This window comes from Halyomorpha halys, unplaced genomic scaffold (genome assembly GCF_000696795.3).
Source record: "Halyomorpha halys isolate HHAL.00 unplaced genomic scaffold, Hhal_1.1 Scaffold1153.1, whole genome shotgun sequence".
NCBI classification, from domain to species: Eukaryota; Metazoa; Arthropoda; class Insecta; order Hemiptera; family Pentatomidae; genus Halyomorpha; species Halyomorpha halys.
The window spans coordinates 77,107-94,570 of NW_027107155.1; the positions used below are offsets into that span (position 1 = coordinate 77,107).

Below are 17,464 nucleotides of genomic sequence, written 5' to 3' on the forward strand. Positions count from 1 at the left end.
TATAAAATATAACAATAAAGCTAATATAACAATAAATGAATGGTTTAGAGGTAAGATAAGTAAGGCTATCACCCAATAATTAGGCAATGTTTGCCTCCACATTTGACATATTAACATTTCCGATGATTTACCAGCTAAATTACTCATTCAATACACTGGACACAAGTGGGTTCCTACAGTTACCATACTATCTTAAGAAATTGATGTACATATATGGAGTTGTATATCACTGTGTGCCAGGATTACAGAGGGCTGTCTTTGAAATCTATATTATAAACTAGAAAGGCATACTAGATATATTTGTCAAAAAGTGTGAAATTAGGATTTTTAGCTAACATAAAATCAATTTTTAAAAAAGTAATAGTAAGCTTCAAAAAAGAACAAATGAGCCATAGTCTGATTCCACACAGAAAAGCAGGAAATTCAAATTTTGAGCTTATTATTCATCTTTTTTTATTTTTTAAACGTTTTCTGTTGAATAGGAAGTGGTACCTAAAAACTATCTAAGCAAGGTAAAACCGTTCCGACTTCAATTAACAATTTTCCAAAAAACAAAACTTTATATTATCAAGCCACTTGAAAGTCCTTTTTTTATTATTAACACAGACTTCAAAGATCCCCTTTTTCTCATAACTTTTTATTTTAAAAAACCTCTAATGTTTCGGCCCTTAGACCATTTTCAAGGAGAAAACCTTAATCATTGATGTCATAATTCATTAAATTATCTTTTTTGCAGGCTAATTGTCCATGTCTTATATAAACTATATAAGATATGGGCTATCAGCCTGCAAAAAAAACAATTTAATGAATTATGACATCAATGGTTGAGGTTGTATCCTTGAAAATGGCTTAAGGGCCTACATGTTGGAGGTTTTTTAAAATAAAAAGTTGAGAGAAAAAGTGGATTTTGAAAGTTTGTGTTAATAATAAAATAAACCACCTCAAACAATCAATATATTAAATTAGTGAGTCCTTTTCCTTTTTTATTTTTTTTTTTTATTATGCCAAAATATGAGGCATTTCGGCCATCCAAGCTCGTGCAGTCCAATATAATTTAAATTTTTTTGACCCAGATAGTCTCTTCTTGAGTGAAATTATTTCTTATGTCTTGTAGTAATGGACAAGTTTTCAAGTGTGCTGATGTAATTTCTTTGGACTGGCAAAGCTTGCAATGTGGGCTCTAAAAGACACCTAACTGAAAGAAGTTTTAAATTATTACTTCCTATTCAAAACAAAACATAACTTACTTAAAAACACACTTAAACAGAACTTAAATGTCCTGCTTTTCTCTGTGGAATAAGAACATAGTCCATATGAACTTTTTTGTTGCTTTCTCACCTCTTTAAAAAACAAATTTATGTATTCCAAAAAAAACAAAAAAAATCTAATGCTACATATATTTTTTTGGCAAATCAGGACCCAAGTCTAGACCAATTCTAAAAAAAATAAATAATTGAGTTCATTTATAAGAAATTAAAGCTTATTAAATGTAGAAGTTTTTCTAAAAGTGGGATTTATGAAGAATAAATGAAACTTTCTGATTGTTATATTAGATTAGGTTAAACCAAACCATATTTCTAAAAGGGAATTTTATCTACTTCACGATGGTGTAATTGGAACAGACTATTTTACAGACAATAGTTGATGAGCGATTTCTTCCTACTCAACAAAGAATGATGCAAAAAAACAAAACAAAAAAAAACTTAAATTTCCTGCTTCTCTGTAGGAAATTGAACCATGGTCCATATGAACTGTTTCCTTGAAAAGCAGGTGTAGAATAACCTCCTGGCCTATGATCCATCAATCCTGATAGACCCCGTATGTCATTCTAAAATTATGAGAAAAAAAAATATGTTAGGATATTGACGAAACATTCTAAAAACAAATATTAATTACTCTCAAATACTACTTAAGATTTAGTATTTGAGAGATCGAGGCTTTTTTTTTTTTTTTTAATCTTCTGTCAATATCCTGTGGAACAAAATTTTGAATAAGACATCAGAAAAGTAATTTACAGCATAAAATATTTTTAAAAACTTAGTAAAAGTATTATCTTCAATAATCAATAAATTATAAGTAAAAAAATGGAAATGCTTCAGAAATCAACTAAAAAGGGACTTAAAAACTCCCATTATGAAGGAAGGAACACCAATTTCAAAGAAACTTTTTTTGTGATACTTGGTCCAAAAATAAAAATATTAAGACATATCCATGTTGTTCTTGTTAGAAAAGAGAAAAATACAATTCTATTAGTTGATAAAAATTATCATTTTCTGCCTTTGCTCTGAATGAATGCAAAAGTATTAATAAAACTTAAATTTTGTTCTTTTCAGTACAGAATTTTACCATGGTACAAACGAAAAATGCTACTTGCTAAAAATATCAATTTTTTCCTATTCTCTAGCCCAATTATATGCACGCACGCACATGCACACACAGACATGACATAAGGATTGTGGAACATAGGTCAGGTGGCGATACTATACTTCATTTGGCACCAAAACGTTTGTATAGATCATGGTCTGATTCTTTGTATTCAATTAAACTCATTTAATACAGTGGGCAATGTTTATGTGTTTGATTTTTTTTAGTCCAAAATTCCCATAACTTCAACATGAATCGACTAATTTACAAGGAATTTATGAGTGGTTTATAACCTTAAAAAATAGAATAAATGACACAAATTAATTGCTTTTTAAAAGTGTTTAAATCCATACAGAAGCAAAGGCAAAAAATTATAATGTAAAAAATTGCTAAAATTATATACATTTTTTTTTCTAAGCTCCAAGAGTGCATTGTCAGACAACTCTCCAACATGCCAAATATTTTTCGAACTAGTATCACTAAAAAAGTTTCATTGCAATTGGTGTTTCCTCCTCAATCGATTCCCCTTGTAAGAGAAAATTTGGTAATATGTATTCATATTTATCACATGTTAAAATAATTTTTAATTTTATTAAAACATAATAGTCATACTAACATTACACTGGTAAGGTCTATCATTTTTGTTATCACACCAAAATATAGTGTAACTGGTTATGTTGTACGAATGGGGAGGAGCATTCCATGACAACTCATAAACACCATGTTCATAAGCTATTTTTTTCAAGAATACAGGCTCTGCAGGACCTGAAAACAAATGTTAAATATACAAATTGAAAGTAATTTTTATTTTATTCATTTATTGAAATTTATAACAGTATGAAATAAATATACATTAAGTAAAGTAAATGTAATACAAGTTGTATTACAATGACATGATACAGCCTAGTGGAGAATCTACCTATTGGTAGAATTAAAAAAAAACGTTTCTAGAGTAGATCTTGAGGCCATATTCTTTTCAGATGCCTAGGAGGATAATTAAGTATTGAAGGGGATGTAATTGTGGGGGGAGGAGTTTATTGATAAAGGGGGGAAAGATTGATATCTGGTTCTGGCCAAATTGGCAACAGAGGTCCTTATGGATGTGGTTTTATTTCTGAGAAACTGAGGATTTTGGATCGTAAGGATTGGATTCGAGAGGAATTTAATGGTTTTAGATTTTGGATTGATTGCTACAATCTACTAGTGCATCAACACAACAGCACCATTTACTAGTTTTTTAAGGTGGAGCTGGCTTAGAAAAACAAGCTAATGGCTATCATGGTAACCATATATTTATCAAACCATAGTAAGATAGAAGTTCAATTTATATTAGGAACTGTTGCCATTATGGTGAAAAATAGATCCCAGCATCAGTTGTGAAATGTTTAGGGCCTTGAAGGTACTGTTTTTGTGTCTACACTGAATCAATATGGAGATAGGCATGTGGACCATGGAACGCCTGTAGCACCAAAAAGCCTGACAACTTATTCAGATTCTGAAGAACCTACCTCATCACATCCGCCTGATGATGTTATGATGGAGCAGGCTCAGGAAGCTCCAGCCAGTCACAATAATACTCCTTTACTTTAAGTGATAAGCAGTATGAACAAGCTAACGATACAGTTTGCCCTCATGTATTGGGTTGTAAAATAAGTTTGTAGCGTTTTTTTAGTGGTGATTTCAATATAAAATAGGTGTCGATTGTAGGCAAGTTGATCAAAATATGTGATTAGTTATTATTGAAAGAAGTTTAACCTCTGCAGTCTAATAAAATCATTGAAAGATGTTTAAACTTTGCAGTGTAATAAAAGTGTAGTCTGATTTTTGTTTAATTTCCTTAATAAGGGTGCTTTCGTACACTTGCATTTCAACTAATATTCTTAAATGTTAAGATACTACAGAAACAAAAAACGACATGCAATAAAACTAAATTCGTAAAATCTTACTTTGGTGTTTGCTTGGCACCATAACATGTGAAGTTGCCCTAGAAATTCCTTCCTTATTTGATGAGACGATAGTAAAATTATACCTATTAAATGACATCATTTTAAACAATGCATATGTCTTTGTAATAGCAGCTGGCGTACCATTTCTGGAAAATAATAATAAAAATCAACAAATCATTCACATGTTTATCAAAATCACCAAATCTGAGAGGTTCAGTTTAACATAACTAAACACTTTAATATTTAGCTATAAAATTTTATTTAAATATCTAGAGTTAAAATGAAATCAAGTAAATAATAAACAAAGCAATTGAAAATGAGGATTTCAGAAAATATACAAACAAAAAACACACACACCCATTATTTTAATACCTTTTATAAAAAAAAGATAATAAAAACAAATCTAAAAAAACTTTTCAAATTAATTACCTCTCTATCCATTCCGAACCAACTAATTCTTCTATTCGTAAGATCTTGTATTCAAAATGCTCTCCATTTTCTTCATAGTGAGGAATTTGTTGCCAATAAATATAAATATTACGAAATGTTTCCTGAACCTTTGACTCAAAACTACCAACATCTGTTTTAGGAGGCATTCCTGGAACTATATGAAATAAATTACAATAAACACCGTAATATGAAAACAACAAAAGCTTAAGTTTAATTTAAAAATACCAGTAGGTTTTGTGCGAAGTGTAATGGTTGCTGGCTCAGACCACCATTTCTCTTCATCCTCAGCTTTTCCAGATTTTAGTAAAACCCTAATATCATATACTGTGTGAGCATATTTCAATCCAGTAATATTTAAAACCCGCCTTTCACTTCCATTTGTAACAGAAGATATATTTACTTCCTGAAATTAAATTTTAAAAAAGTTGCAAAACAATACAAAAAAAAAAAAAATTAAGAACTTCTTTTAAAAAAATGTGAGGGTAAGTCAATATTTATCCGCAATTTGGTTATACTTTTGTTTATGTTGGTAGCTTTGTCGTTTTGAGTTGATGATGCATACTTTGTTCATTTGTTGTTATGTCTATGTAAGTTTTAAGCAGCTAGGTTATTTTCATTATCGCTGTCATGATGTTAAATATGGCTGCTCTGCTTTCTATTTGCACCAAAGAGCAACTCATCAGTTCAGTGATCTGATTTTTATGGTCGGAAGGCGAATCAGGGACCGAAATTCATTGATTTTCGATACAGTATGGGAACAGTGTTTAGTCACAATGGAGTATGGATTGAAAAATTCAAAAAAGGTCACATAAGTGTTACCCACGATGAAGGAACCGGACAACCATTTACTGCCACAAATGAAGAAAACATTGAGTGTTCACGTGAAATGGTGCTCTTGGACGGACAAGTAACTATTGACGAAGTGGCACATTGTCTGCAAATCAGTGACAGTTCTGACTACGAAATCATCTACAACAGACTTGGATTTCATAAAGCTTGTGCAAGATGGGTCCCAAAACAACTCACAGTTGCATAAACAAAACACGCTTGGACATCTGCCAAAAACATTTGAATTGTTACGGTAACAAACGAATATAACTATGTTGCAGATAATAATTGACTTATCCTTATAACAGTAAACAAATCTCAAACCTTCCAGTAGTTGGGTGGATCCCACTTGGACTGGTACATTACTTTATTATTAATCCCTGGAGGAAAAGTTCTTAGTGCTAATGGAATCACCCATGATATTGTTAAACTACTTGAAGTAGCATTAACAAGACTCAAATTTTCAGGTTTTCGTGGCAGAACTAAAATGACAAAAAATCCAAAATTAAATTAAATTGATCTGATAGAATGACCTTAGAAAACAGTCATCTCAATATTGCCAAACAAAACAATACATACCTACTCCATAGTGATTAATGGTATATTTTCTTACAAGATTCCCAAATATGTTTACTCCAGTAAGTTTAAAAAAATATTCTTCATAAGGTAACCGGTGAGGAGGATTTGTACTTGCATTCCATAAGCAAAAGTGATGCTTGATATCTGACTCATTAGGACACTGATAAACTTTTCTATAAAATATTAAAAAAATTACCATCACCAATGAAGTATATGACCATTCATAAATACAGATTTAATATAAATATTGTTCTTTAGATTTACAAAATGATAAGGACCTCTCTAACACATAAGAGTAGTTCACTAACCTGAACAGGGACATTGTTTAAACAGAAATATGAAAGTTGGGAATTTGTATAGCTAACTGAAGCCAATGAATCACTTCAGTTACTTGTTTATCACCCTTATAATAAATTAGATTCTGACCACAACATATTAACTGACTGTATGAAAAATCCTTAACCCTCTTCTTGGCAATCAGTGAATAAAAAACAAAATAGATTTTTCCTTGAAATTTCCTAATTATTGAAAATGTCAGTATTTGAAAGAAAGGGGATGTGATCTCACTCCTTCATGGCACCCTCAAGATAGGCTTTATTTTAAAGTCATCTAAAAATATGCTAAACTAAACGAGATATAACTTCGCCATTGCGGCCCCTTATAGATTATCTTAGAGATAACTCTATCTCTTACAGCCCTTGATAGGACTATTTTTATTTATCATATCATATTTAAAGTCCCTAGTTTCGAACAGTGGAAAATTTAAAATCAGTTAAACTTGTAAATTTTGACAACAGACATAGTCACTAATGTAGAGATGGGATAAACACTGAAAACACTAAATACCATCCAACCCTAGACTATTCTTGATATACTTTGAGATGATCTTCTTAAGCCGTACGTGGAATGATTCTAGTGGTAAAGGGGGAGCTTACAGTGAAATTTAAGATTAATCACAAAATGGAGGAAAATAATAAAATGGAACTGTAAGCATGACAGTTTGGAAAGACGATAGGAGGAATTGTATGGTAATTCCTCCTTTTGTCTTTTTATAAAAACCTCAAAAATACATCACAAAATTCAAACTTATTCAAGGAAAAATTGTTCTATTAACAAAAATAATAGGCAATTTCAATGTTACTTCAACCAGGGGACATACAGTCATCTGACCACCAGGATCTACCACCGAAGAGGAAGATCTTTTGAAATGAGGAAGTAGACCAACTTACAAAAGAATTCAATCATTGTAAAAATTTTTTATAGTTAATTTCAAATAACTCACAGAACACAATTGCCTCCAAACCTATCTACATAGGATTGGAATCAAATCCACTTCTAAGTACCCACTTTGAACTGATAATATACCTTTGGACTCAGACCACTACTTGTATTACTACAGTCTTACAAAATAAAATATTTATGATATCAACACTGAGGAATGAAGAAGAAAATTACAACTCTATTGGGCTACCAGGAGGGAAATGGAACTTTCTTCCATCTAATCTAGCATAAGAAAAAAAATAGTTTCAACTTCATTCCTATAGGTTTTGCAGAAAATATTCCCCTAACAATTTTTTGTTTCTATCTTTGTTTTAATGAAATTTGTTATCACTTTTAAGAGATACAAACAATTTCAACACAAGAACAATTTTTTTTTGTTATGAGGGTTAATAACACTATTCATCACAAATAAAATCTACATTCTTTAAGGATCAATGTTGTCAGTCATATTTATACATATACCAAAGGGTATTCGGGAAATTTTGATAGAAAACAAATTGATACCATAACAAAGTTGATATTAAAAGTACATTGCTAATTGATTCTCTATTTAAATCATGGTCAAAAAATAGAAATTTATCAGATCTGAACCAATTGATAACCATAAAATGAAAAGGTAAAATATTGACCATTACATAAATTTTAACAATACTTCTGGTATATATATATATATATATATATATATATATATATACCTGACTGACCCTGAGTCAGCTGATCGAACTTATACATAGAGATGTACTGAACACAATAAAGCCAGTATATTACAGCAGTCCAAGTGTGTCAGATCTTATCCCTTCTTCTCTTTTTATTTTGCTTTCACCGATACTTAAGTATATATATGATAATTTTTTCTGGACTGTTGTAGGTATATATTTTTTCTGAGGATCGGTCAATAATACAACTTTATTTAGGCGACATTTCGTAACTTTGTTTGCATAGTCATGCTCCACCATGAAATACACAGTTTTTGAGAACAAATACTTTCTTCAACTAATTACTATAAAATAACAAGAACATAGTATAATTTATAACTAATAACTATTACAATGATAACATTGCCTAGTAAAAACATTACTTACAATTGTCAATTACAGTTTTTTCTACATTCTGATCCAATCATAATAGTTAATCATAAATTACACTATGTAATTGTACTGAACACAATAAAGCCAGTATGTTACAGCAGTCCAAGTGTGTCAGATCTTATTCCTTCTTCTCTTTTTTAACATTTTGCTTTCACCGATACTTAAGTATATATACGATAATTTTTTCTGGACTGTTGTAGGTATATATTTTTTCTGAGGATCAGTCAATAATACAACTTTATTTAGGCGACATTTCGCAACTTTATTGTTTGCATAGTCATGCTCCACAATGAAATACACAGTTTTTGAGAACAAATACTTTCTTCTACTAATTACTATAAAACAACAAGAACATAGTATAATTTATGATTAATAACTATTACAATGAAAACATTGCTTAGTAAAAACATTACTTACAATTGTCAATTACAGTTTTTTCTACATTGTGATCCAATCATAATAGTTAATCATAAATTACACTATGTAATTGTAGTTTTATAGTAATTAGTTGAAGAAAGTATTTGTTCTAAAAAACTTTTCTTTTTTTTTCATTGTAGGGCATGACTATGCAACCAATGAAGTTGGGAAACGTTGCCTTAATAAAGTTGTATTATTGGCTGACCCTCAAGACCACAAAAAAAAGTATGTATGTATATATATATATATAAATACTCATGGACAAAATTAGTGCATCACTTTGTATTTTATAATTGCTTGTTTACTTCTTTATTGGATATTTGTTATTATTGTTGTTGAAGTTACGATTATGCCTTCATAATCCTTTTAAGTCATCTTTTCACGTCAAAAGAAAAAATGAGCTTGTTGGATGAAGGATTATCCCAAAGGCAAGTGGACTTAAAATTTAGAATAAACCTAACATCACTTAGCTACATATTCCATCAATTTAGAGAGCCAGGGAGCAACTGTAGGAGACCCGCACAAGATTGGCTAAGGGCTACTTGAGCTAGAGATGACCTTTCCACATTACTCTTGGTCTTATGACCAAGCCTCCAACAAGAGGTTCCAAACAAGCCTTTAAATTTGAAATGAATGTCATTCAGCCAGAAACGTGTTGATATCTAACCCTACAATAATGAGACACCTACATGAAGCGAATGCGACCTTTAGATGCCTTGCCACTGGTCCACTTTTCACCAGACAGTATTGAGTAGCCAGAGTTGAGTTTTCACATCAGTAAGCAAATTTTGTTGTGGTTTTGTTCAGTGATGAATCAGGGATTGATTTACACTCTCCAAATGGTTGGATGAGGGTACTAAGATACCCTGGAGAGCACTTGGCAGCATGCACAATTGTTCACACCATATTATACTAATTTGTAAATATTTTGTAGTCATAGTATTCAATTTAATTAAATTTTATTTTTATTGTACTTATTTTTTTAGAAGTTTATTTTAATTTTAGAAGAAACAGATGTGTTATACTTTGTATTGCAATGCTTAACTGTAGGAATAATGGTCAGTGGGGGTGATTTGGTTGGTGTCATCTAGCAAGGGGTCAACAATGTACAGATTTAGTCAGATGTCGAGTTGCCATGAGTAGTTTGTCTGATTCTGTTACCAGATCCTGTCTGCATAAATTATGCGGTGTTTAAGCATTTCATTTTGCTTGTGATTAATGGTAGTACCACTGTGTCCAATGATTGTCATTCTAGTATTTAACTAAGATTGGACAATTGGATATTTACTTTGAATCAGTATAGATGTTGGCCCACCAACTTTTGAGTTGTCTATAAAAGCTGTGTCTACAACTTTGCAACAATAGTCCTGCTGGTATAAAAAAATATATCCTCTGACTTATCGGAGTAGCAGACAGTATTTAATTTTATATAGTTGTTAATTTTGTAGATGTTTTTATTCTTTTCATTTCAGTTTACTCATTTGTTTTTCATCTTGAAAGCCACTTTTATTTTAATTTCTACTCTATATTTTATTTCTAATTGTTTTATTTTGATTATACGATTATGATTCATTGTTATCTACGCACAAATAAATGTTCAAATGCGAGCCAGTTTGGTTTTCTTTTTTCTTTAGTTTCCTTTCAAAATACCTAGTCAATTTAAGGTGGCTTTAACAACATCTTCGAGAAAAGCATTTGGAAGAGATTCTGTAATGGTGTGGGCTGGCATAAGTTTGGAAGTCTGCAGAGATACACATAAAAAGCAGGGGTTCACTAACAGTAGAGAAGTATGAGATGGACATCCTGGAGCAATACTAAATGCCATTTACACCATTTGGGAGAAAATTTTATTTACCTCCAAGATAATGCCCTTAAGAGGAAATTACCTGTGTCATCCAGCTAATACCACAATGACTCAAAGCTGTTAGAGAAGCAGGTGGTGTTACAAGGTACTGACAGTGAAGGCAAACATTTTTTAAAAATTTATTCTATCTTTGCGAATTTATACTTAAATTTCTTTTACAGATCATGTTACCATAAAATGATCTTTATTATAAATTTCTAAGGAAACAAATTAGAGGCTGTTGTTGATCTCATGTTATAAAAAATAATATCATGATATAATAAAATGATATCACATGATATAAAAAATAAAGTGAGGCACTAATTTTGTCTAGGAGTTTATAATAGGGATGGGATATCGATACCGATATTTTGTCTCCGATATCCGATATCGATATCCAGTAACCTAAAATATTGGAATATCGGTTTCTTAAAAAAAAAACAAAAAAAAGTCGCACCTTAAAAGTATATATAAAATTGATAATATACACTCCACTCCATTGTAATATAACTATAATCATATATTTAGGAGGAAATATTCCTGGCAAAATATAATACGCCAAGGATTTTCCAATATTATTTAATCCAAATATCGATACTTTGTTAAAGAAAATATTCAAGGTTAATAATAGTATTTCAATATTTAATATTGATAATTTCATATTCATTTCGATATTTGACATTTTTATAATTATTGATTTCTAACATTAGCAACAATAATCCGATATTATATTATCAAAGGATCGATATATTGTTTCAATAATTTAACATCCATTCGATCTTTGATAATGTTATTAAAATCGATATCGATAATTAGCAACAATATTCTAATATTATTTTATTGAAATATCAATATTTTGTTTCCATAATTTAATATCCCGATATTATTCAATCAAAATATATATATTATGTTTAAAAAGGCTAAAAAATTATAAAACAAAATATTGATATTTTGTTACAATATATAAATTTTCATTTCGATATTTAACATTGTTAATAATGTCCATATTAATTATATTACGTTGTTATTAATATCGATATCAATGATTAGCAATAATATTTCAAAATTTTTTCATCGAAATATCGATTTTTTTTTTAAAAGATTAAGAAATTTTTTAAAAAGCTTAAAAATAGTTTTTCGATATTTTAAATTGATAAATTCATGTTCCTTTCGATATTTTACATTGTTATTAATATTGATATCGCAGATTAGAAACGATATGTCGATATTTTATTTTATAGAAATATCGATATTTTATGAAAGAAAACTATAACATTTTATGAAAAGCTAAAATAATGTATTTTGATATTTTATTTTTATATCATATTCATCTAGATATTTAACATTGTTCATAATATTGATATTAAAGATGAGAAACGATATTTCGATATTTTTTCATCGAGATACTGATATTTGGTTTAAAAAGATTAAGAAAATTTTATAGAAAGCATAAAAATAGTTTTTCGATATTTTAAATTAATCAATAGTTATTTGTATTTCGATAATTTCTGATTCTTTTCGATATTCAACATTGTCAATAATATCGATATAGATGATAAGAAACAATATTCCAATATTTTTTCATCGAAATATCAATATTTCATTAAAAATATTAAGAAAATTTTGTAAACAGTTTACAAATAGTTTTTCGATATTTTAAATTAATGTCCTTTTTGAAATTTTACATTGTTATTAATATCGATATCAATGATTAGCAACAATATTTCAATATTTTTTCATCGAAATATCTATATTTGGTTTAAAAAGATTAAGAAAATTTTATAAAAAGCTTAAAAATAGTTTTTCAATTGTTATTAATATCGGTATCGAAGATTATAAATGATATTTTGATGTTTTATTAGATAGAAATATTGATATTTTTTGAAAGAAAAAGAAAGGTTTTTTGATATTTTATTTTGATAATTTCTTATTAGTTTTGATACTCAACATTGCTAATATCAATATTCCTATTTTAAAATCTCTATATGATATTTATGTCATATTCTCTATATATCATGTTCAACAAAATATCGATAAAGTAATATCGGAATATTGTTGCTAATAATCTAAATCGATATTACAACAATAGAAAATATTGAAATAATTTTGTATTTATCAAAATAAAATATTGATATTCCATTTTTAAATTTTCTAGTTTTTTCAAACAAAATATAGATATTTCGATAAAATAATATCGGAATTATGTTGCTAACATTCGATATCGATATTGCAACTATGTAAAATATCAAAATAAATAAATAATTATCAAAATAATATATCAATATTTCGATAAAGTAATATCGGAATATTGTTGCTTATAGTCCATATTGATACTACAATATTATAAAATATCAAAATAAATATGTAATTATCATAATAAAATAATGATACTCCATTTTTATCCAATTTCAGAATATTGTAGCTTATATTCAATATCGATATTACAACTATGTAAAATATCGATATAAATATGTAATTATCAAAATAAAATAAATCGATATTACATTTTAAAATTTTCTAGTCTTTTTAAACAAAATATCGATATTATTTTATCTCTATATAATATTTTAGTCATTTTAAACAAAATATCGATATTTTGATAACATAATATCGGAATGTTGTTGCTTATATGCCATATTGATAGCACAACAAAACAAAATATCGAAATAAATATGTAAATATCAATATTCCTATTTTAAAATCTTTATACAATTTTCTAGTCTTTTTTAACAAAAAATCGATATTTCGATAAAATAATATCGCAATATTATTGTTCATATTCCATATCGATTACAACAATAGAAAATATGGAAATAAATATGTAATTATAAAAAAAAAATATTGATATTCCATTTTTAAGCTTTCTATACAATTTAAATAATTATATTTTAGTTTATGATATGGTTGTCATGGTGTTGGTTTGCTTCATCGTTATTAAGAGTTTCTTATATATTTTGATTAGGTATGACATAAAATAAGTCTTCCTATCCTATCCTATTCCTATGCTATCTTATCATTTTATAATTATTATTACTTTAATTTGTTAAGTTTTCGATATCGATATTTTAGTTCCAATATAATATCAATATTTTTCTTTCGATATCCCATCCCTAGTTTATATAAGTATAAATGTGCTACTTTCAGGAAAAATCCAAAACAAACCCACATGTACTTTTCTCCATTTCACTCCTATTCAATTCTGGCACAAACCTAGAGTTAGTTGTATGATATCAATGTAGAATTGTGAATAGAATACTGTAACAGACAATTTAAAGTAATGCTTATAGCAATTAATCTTAAATTATACTCGGTACATTTTAGTTTTCAAAATAATCAGTTGAAGAATTTCTTTTTTTTTTTTTTTTTTTTAAATCTGTTTTATTTTTTTCCGTTGTAGGGCATGACCATGCAAACAATAAAGTTGTGAAATGTTTTTTTTTTTTTTTTTTTAAATCTGTTTTATTTTTTTCCGTTGTAGGGCATGACCATGCAAACAATAAAGTTGTGAAATGTTGCATTCAATATAGCTGTCTGATTGATTGATCCTCAAGATCCACAAATATATATAAATAAATTATTAATTGTAAATATCCACTGAATAATAGATATAAAATAGTTATGAAAAACCTTCATTAGGTTTTAGATATTTATAAAATACCAAGGCCTTCCTAATTATACACTTGTATTGAGTTTTTTCAACTTATTTGAATCATACAAATAAAGTCTGATAATTGTCATTGTAACAAATATGAGTCAGAAATGGTTGAATCCAGTTATTAGGACTTGATTTCTATAATATTTGGTTTTGGCCTCCAATAAAAAACATAAATTTATACATATAACAAATAAAAATAGCAAAACAATAAATAATTTACCTGTGCTTTGCTCTGAGAGCATAAGTAATGGTGTAATTGGTTTTAATTGGATTTTTTACAGGAACCCAAGAACAATTTAAGCTTTCCCAGTTGTAAGAAATACATGAGAAATTTTGAACTTCCTGAGGTTTGGCTATAACAAACATATACATTACCAATAAAGATAAATCAATACATATGAACAGGTATAGAAATCTAAAAGCAGTAAAATACGAAAAAAGACTATAGAGTATATAATAAATAATTTAAATTAATAAGGAATGAAGATAATAAATAAGTAAATACTGTGGGGTTTGTAAGATTTACCGTCTGACATGGATTTTTTTTTGTTTAAACTGTTTTAGGAAATTATAGAAGATAGAGGAAAATCATACAAAAGTAATAAAATTTTTGTTATCTCAGCACACTAAGAAAGTTTTTAGAAAATGAGGAGAAGATAACTTTTTTAGAAAACCTTTTTTTCTTTAGAAATCTTAAAAATTGTTTTCTTTAGACCCGTTTTTAGAGAATCTTTCAAATTCAATGAACTTGATATTAATTGAATATTAACTATGCCAAGAAATCACAATGATGTAGTTCCTCTCCTAGGGAAGACTTAGGAAAGGTTATCACTTAATCACAAGGGAAAAAACTGGGGAGAAGGGATCTGGAAGGAAGCTGTTGCCAAAAAGTTCCTTTGTGATGAAAACTTGCATTCTACCAAAGATGGTCATGCTTGAATTAACAGTGGATTTCAACAAGGTCATAAAAACCATCCCTGATAATGATAGCAGCACTATCAATATGACATATCAATCATTAAATAAAGATATAAGAATAGAAGAGATATAAAAATTACTTACTTCCAACAAAAACATAGTTGAGACAAACACCTTCAAGCTCATTAGGAGCTGTCATTAATTTACAAGAATACAGACTATTAGAAATAGGAGGCTTCTCAACAAAAAGGCGAAGTGTTGTCTCATTAACTATGTTGAGCAATTCCTTAGATACCTCAAAATCATCATGATAAAAACGTAAAAGGGATGAATTATAAACAGTGGGAGCATTGAGCATACATAAAATTTCAAGTGGATTGCCATATTCTATTATTATATCACCTCTAGGCACTGTCACTATAACAAAAAAAAAAGAGAGTAAACTATCGATGTTTTACAATTACATATATAAAACATTATTTCACAAAACTAAATATCACTAAGCATAACAGTATGGTAATCTTGAAGTAAATTTGAAAAGCAGTAGTATATTAAGTATTCTTGGCGTTGTCAAAAGAATGTTTGAAACCACCAGTACTAACAATCAAAATAATAAGAGTTTATAAGGATATGGAGCTATATATGTTTATATTAATCAGCTAAAATAGTTGTTCTAGTTTTTGTAAAGACTAATTTGTTAATAAATGGGAGCAGTTTCACAACATATTTCTAAATGACATAGCTGCCAGGATTAGTGGTATTATTCTCTAAAAAATAATTTAGGTTTCATACATTGCACAACTTGAAAGAGTTTTAATCACTAAAGTATAAGTTTATGATTGGAGAAGTTTGTCAGGGGGTGCGGTCAGCAAAGAACAACATAAATAAACAAAACTATTTTCTGAGTTATGGTTATTATCTTGCTTTTTTGTATCATTACTGGCTGCATTCCCCACCATCTTCTCCTCAAAAATATAATAACCAATATAGGGGTTATCTAACAGTACTTGACAATCATGTTGTGGCAGGTAATGCTCCTTCCCTTCCACTTTTTCTCTTGCTTCACCATGATAAGTCAAAATGTTCACACTGTACTATCATAGACTTCATAAGTGTAGGATTTATAAATGCTGTACTATCAAGATTTTACTATACTTTGGCAATCACCTCATCTCATTGGTGAAAAGAATGGGTATTGATATATAAAATAATGTATTAAATCAATTTCGCAAATTAAACTTATACTAATGATGTGTAGATAGTTGACCGTAGAAGTTTGTTAGGAGGTGCTTTTTTTGGGTCAGCAAAGAACAACATAAATAAACAAAATCATATTTATTTATTTTATGCTGACGTTTCGACCTGAGTTTCAGGTCTTCATCAGGGCTATAGAACAAAAGAGATAACAACAACATTTAGAGAAACATAAAATTGAAAAGGAATAGTATACAAACAAATTTGGAATTATACAAAATATTGAATCGAATCACAAATGATAAAAAATTGATAACTGATAATTGAATAGTAAAAAAATGTATTGATAATCGTGGAATTAGATGGTATTAGATTGAAAAAAGTGAAAGATGAAATATAATATCATGTAGGTAAGAAGATATGTATAATATAAGATATGCAAGTAGTGTAAAAAATTGAAAAAACAAGTATTGAATCTACAAATTGAACAATATGATAGAAAATGAAATATAGTGAGTAACTTATATCTGAAATACAGTGTGAGTATTAACTTATATACCTATACCTAAAAATATAAATATATATGTGTGTGTGTGCATAGTTAAGTATTGGGGAAAGCAAAATGTCAAAAAAGAGAAGAAGGAATAAGATCTAACATGCTTAAACTGCTGTAAAATATTAGCTTTATTTATTTAATTTTTTTTTTTTTTTTCAAACCCTCTAAAAAAAAAGAAATGAAAAATGAATTAGTAAGTGCATTACTGTGAAAAAGAAAAAATAATTCGTGTTGTGTCTTACCTTTTACTACCTTTGGTATTTTAAGGTTACCTGTTATATTTAATTTTACATATGAGCTATCCATTCAAGGATCTATTTTGAGTCCGGAGGTGAGGGGCCTCCT

The 17,464-nt window shown here is 28.6% G+C and overlaps 1 protein-coding gene across 1 annotated transcript in view; it reads right to left on the reverse strand.

The window, feature by feature from the left end:
• Positions 1-17,464, reverse strand: part of LOC106688547 (cytokine receptor) — a gene marked incomplete at its 5' end in the record, with an annotated part of 116,958 nt that overhangs the window by 74,836 nt on the left and 24,658 nt on the right. Inside the window, 8 exon segments of the mRNA XM_014433054.3 lie at positions 2,981-3,129; positions 4,311-4,456; positions 4,740-4,914; positions 4,986-5,163; positions 5,913-6,070; positions 6,168-6,340; positions 14,672-14,804; positions 15,514-15,786. Of these exon segments, the coding sequence (XP_014288540.1) occupies positions 2,981-3,129; positions 4,311-4,456; positions 4,740-4,914; positions 4,986-5,163; positions 5,913-6,070; positions 6,168-6,340; positions 14,672-14,804; positions 15,514-15,786 (1,385 nt within the window).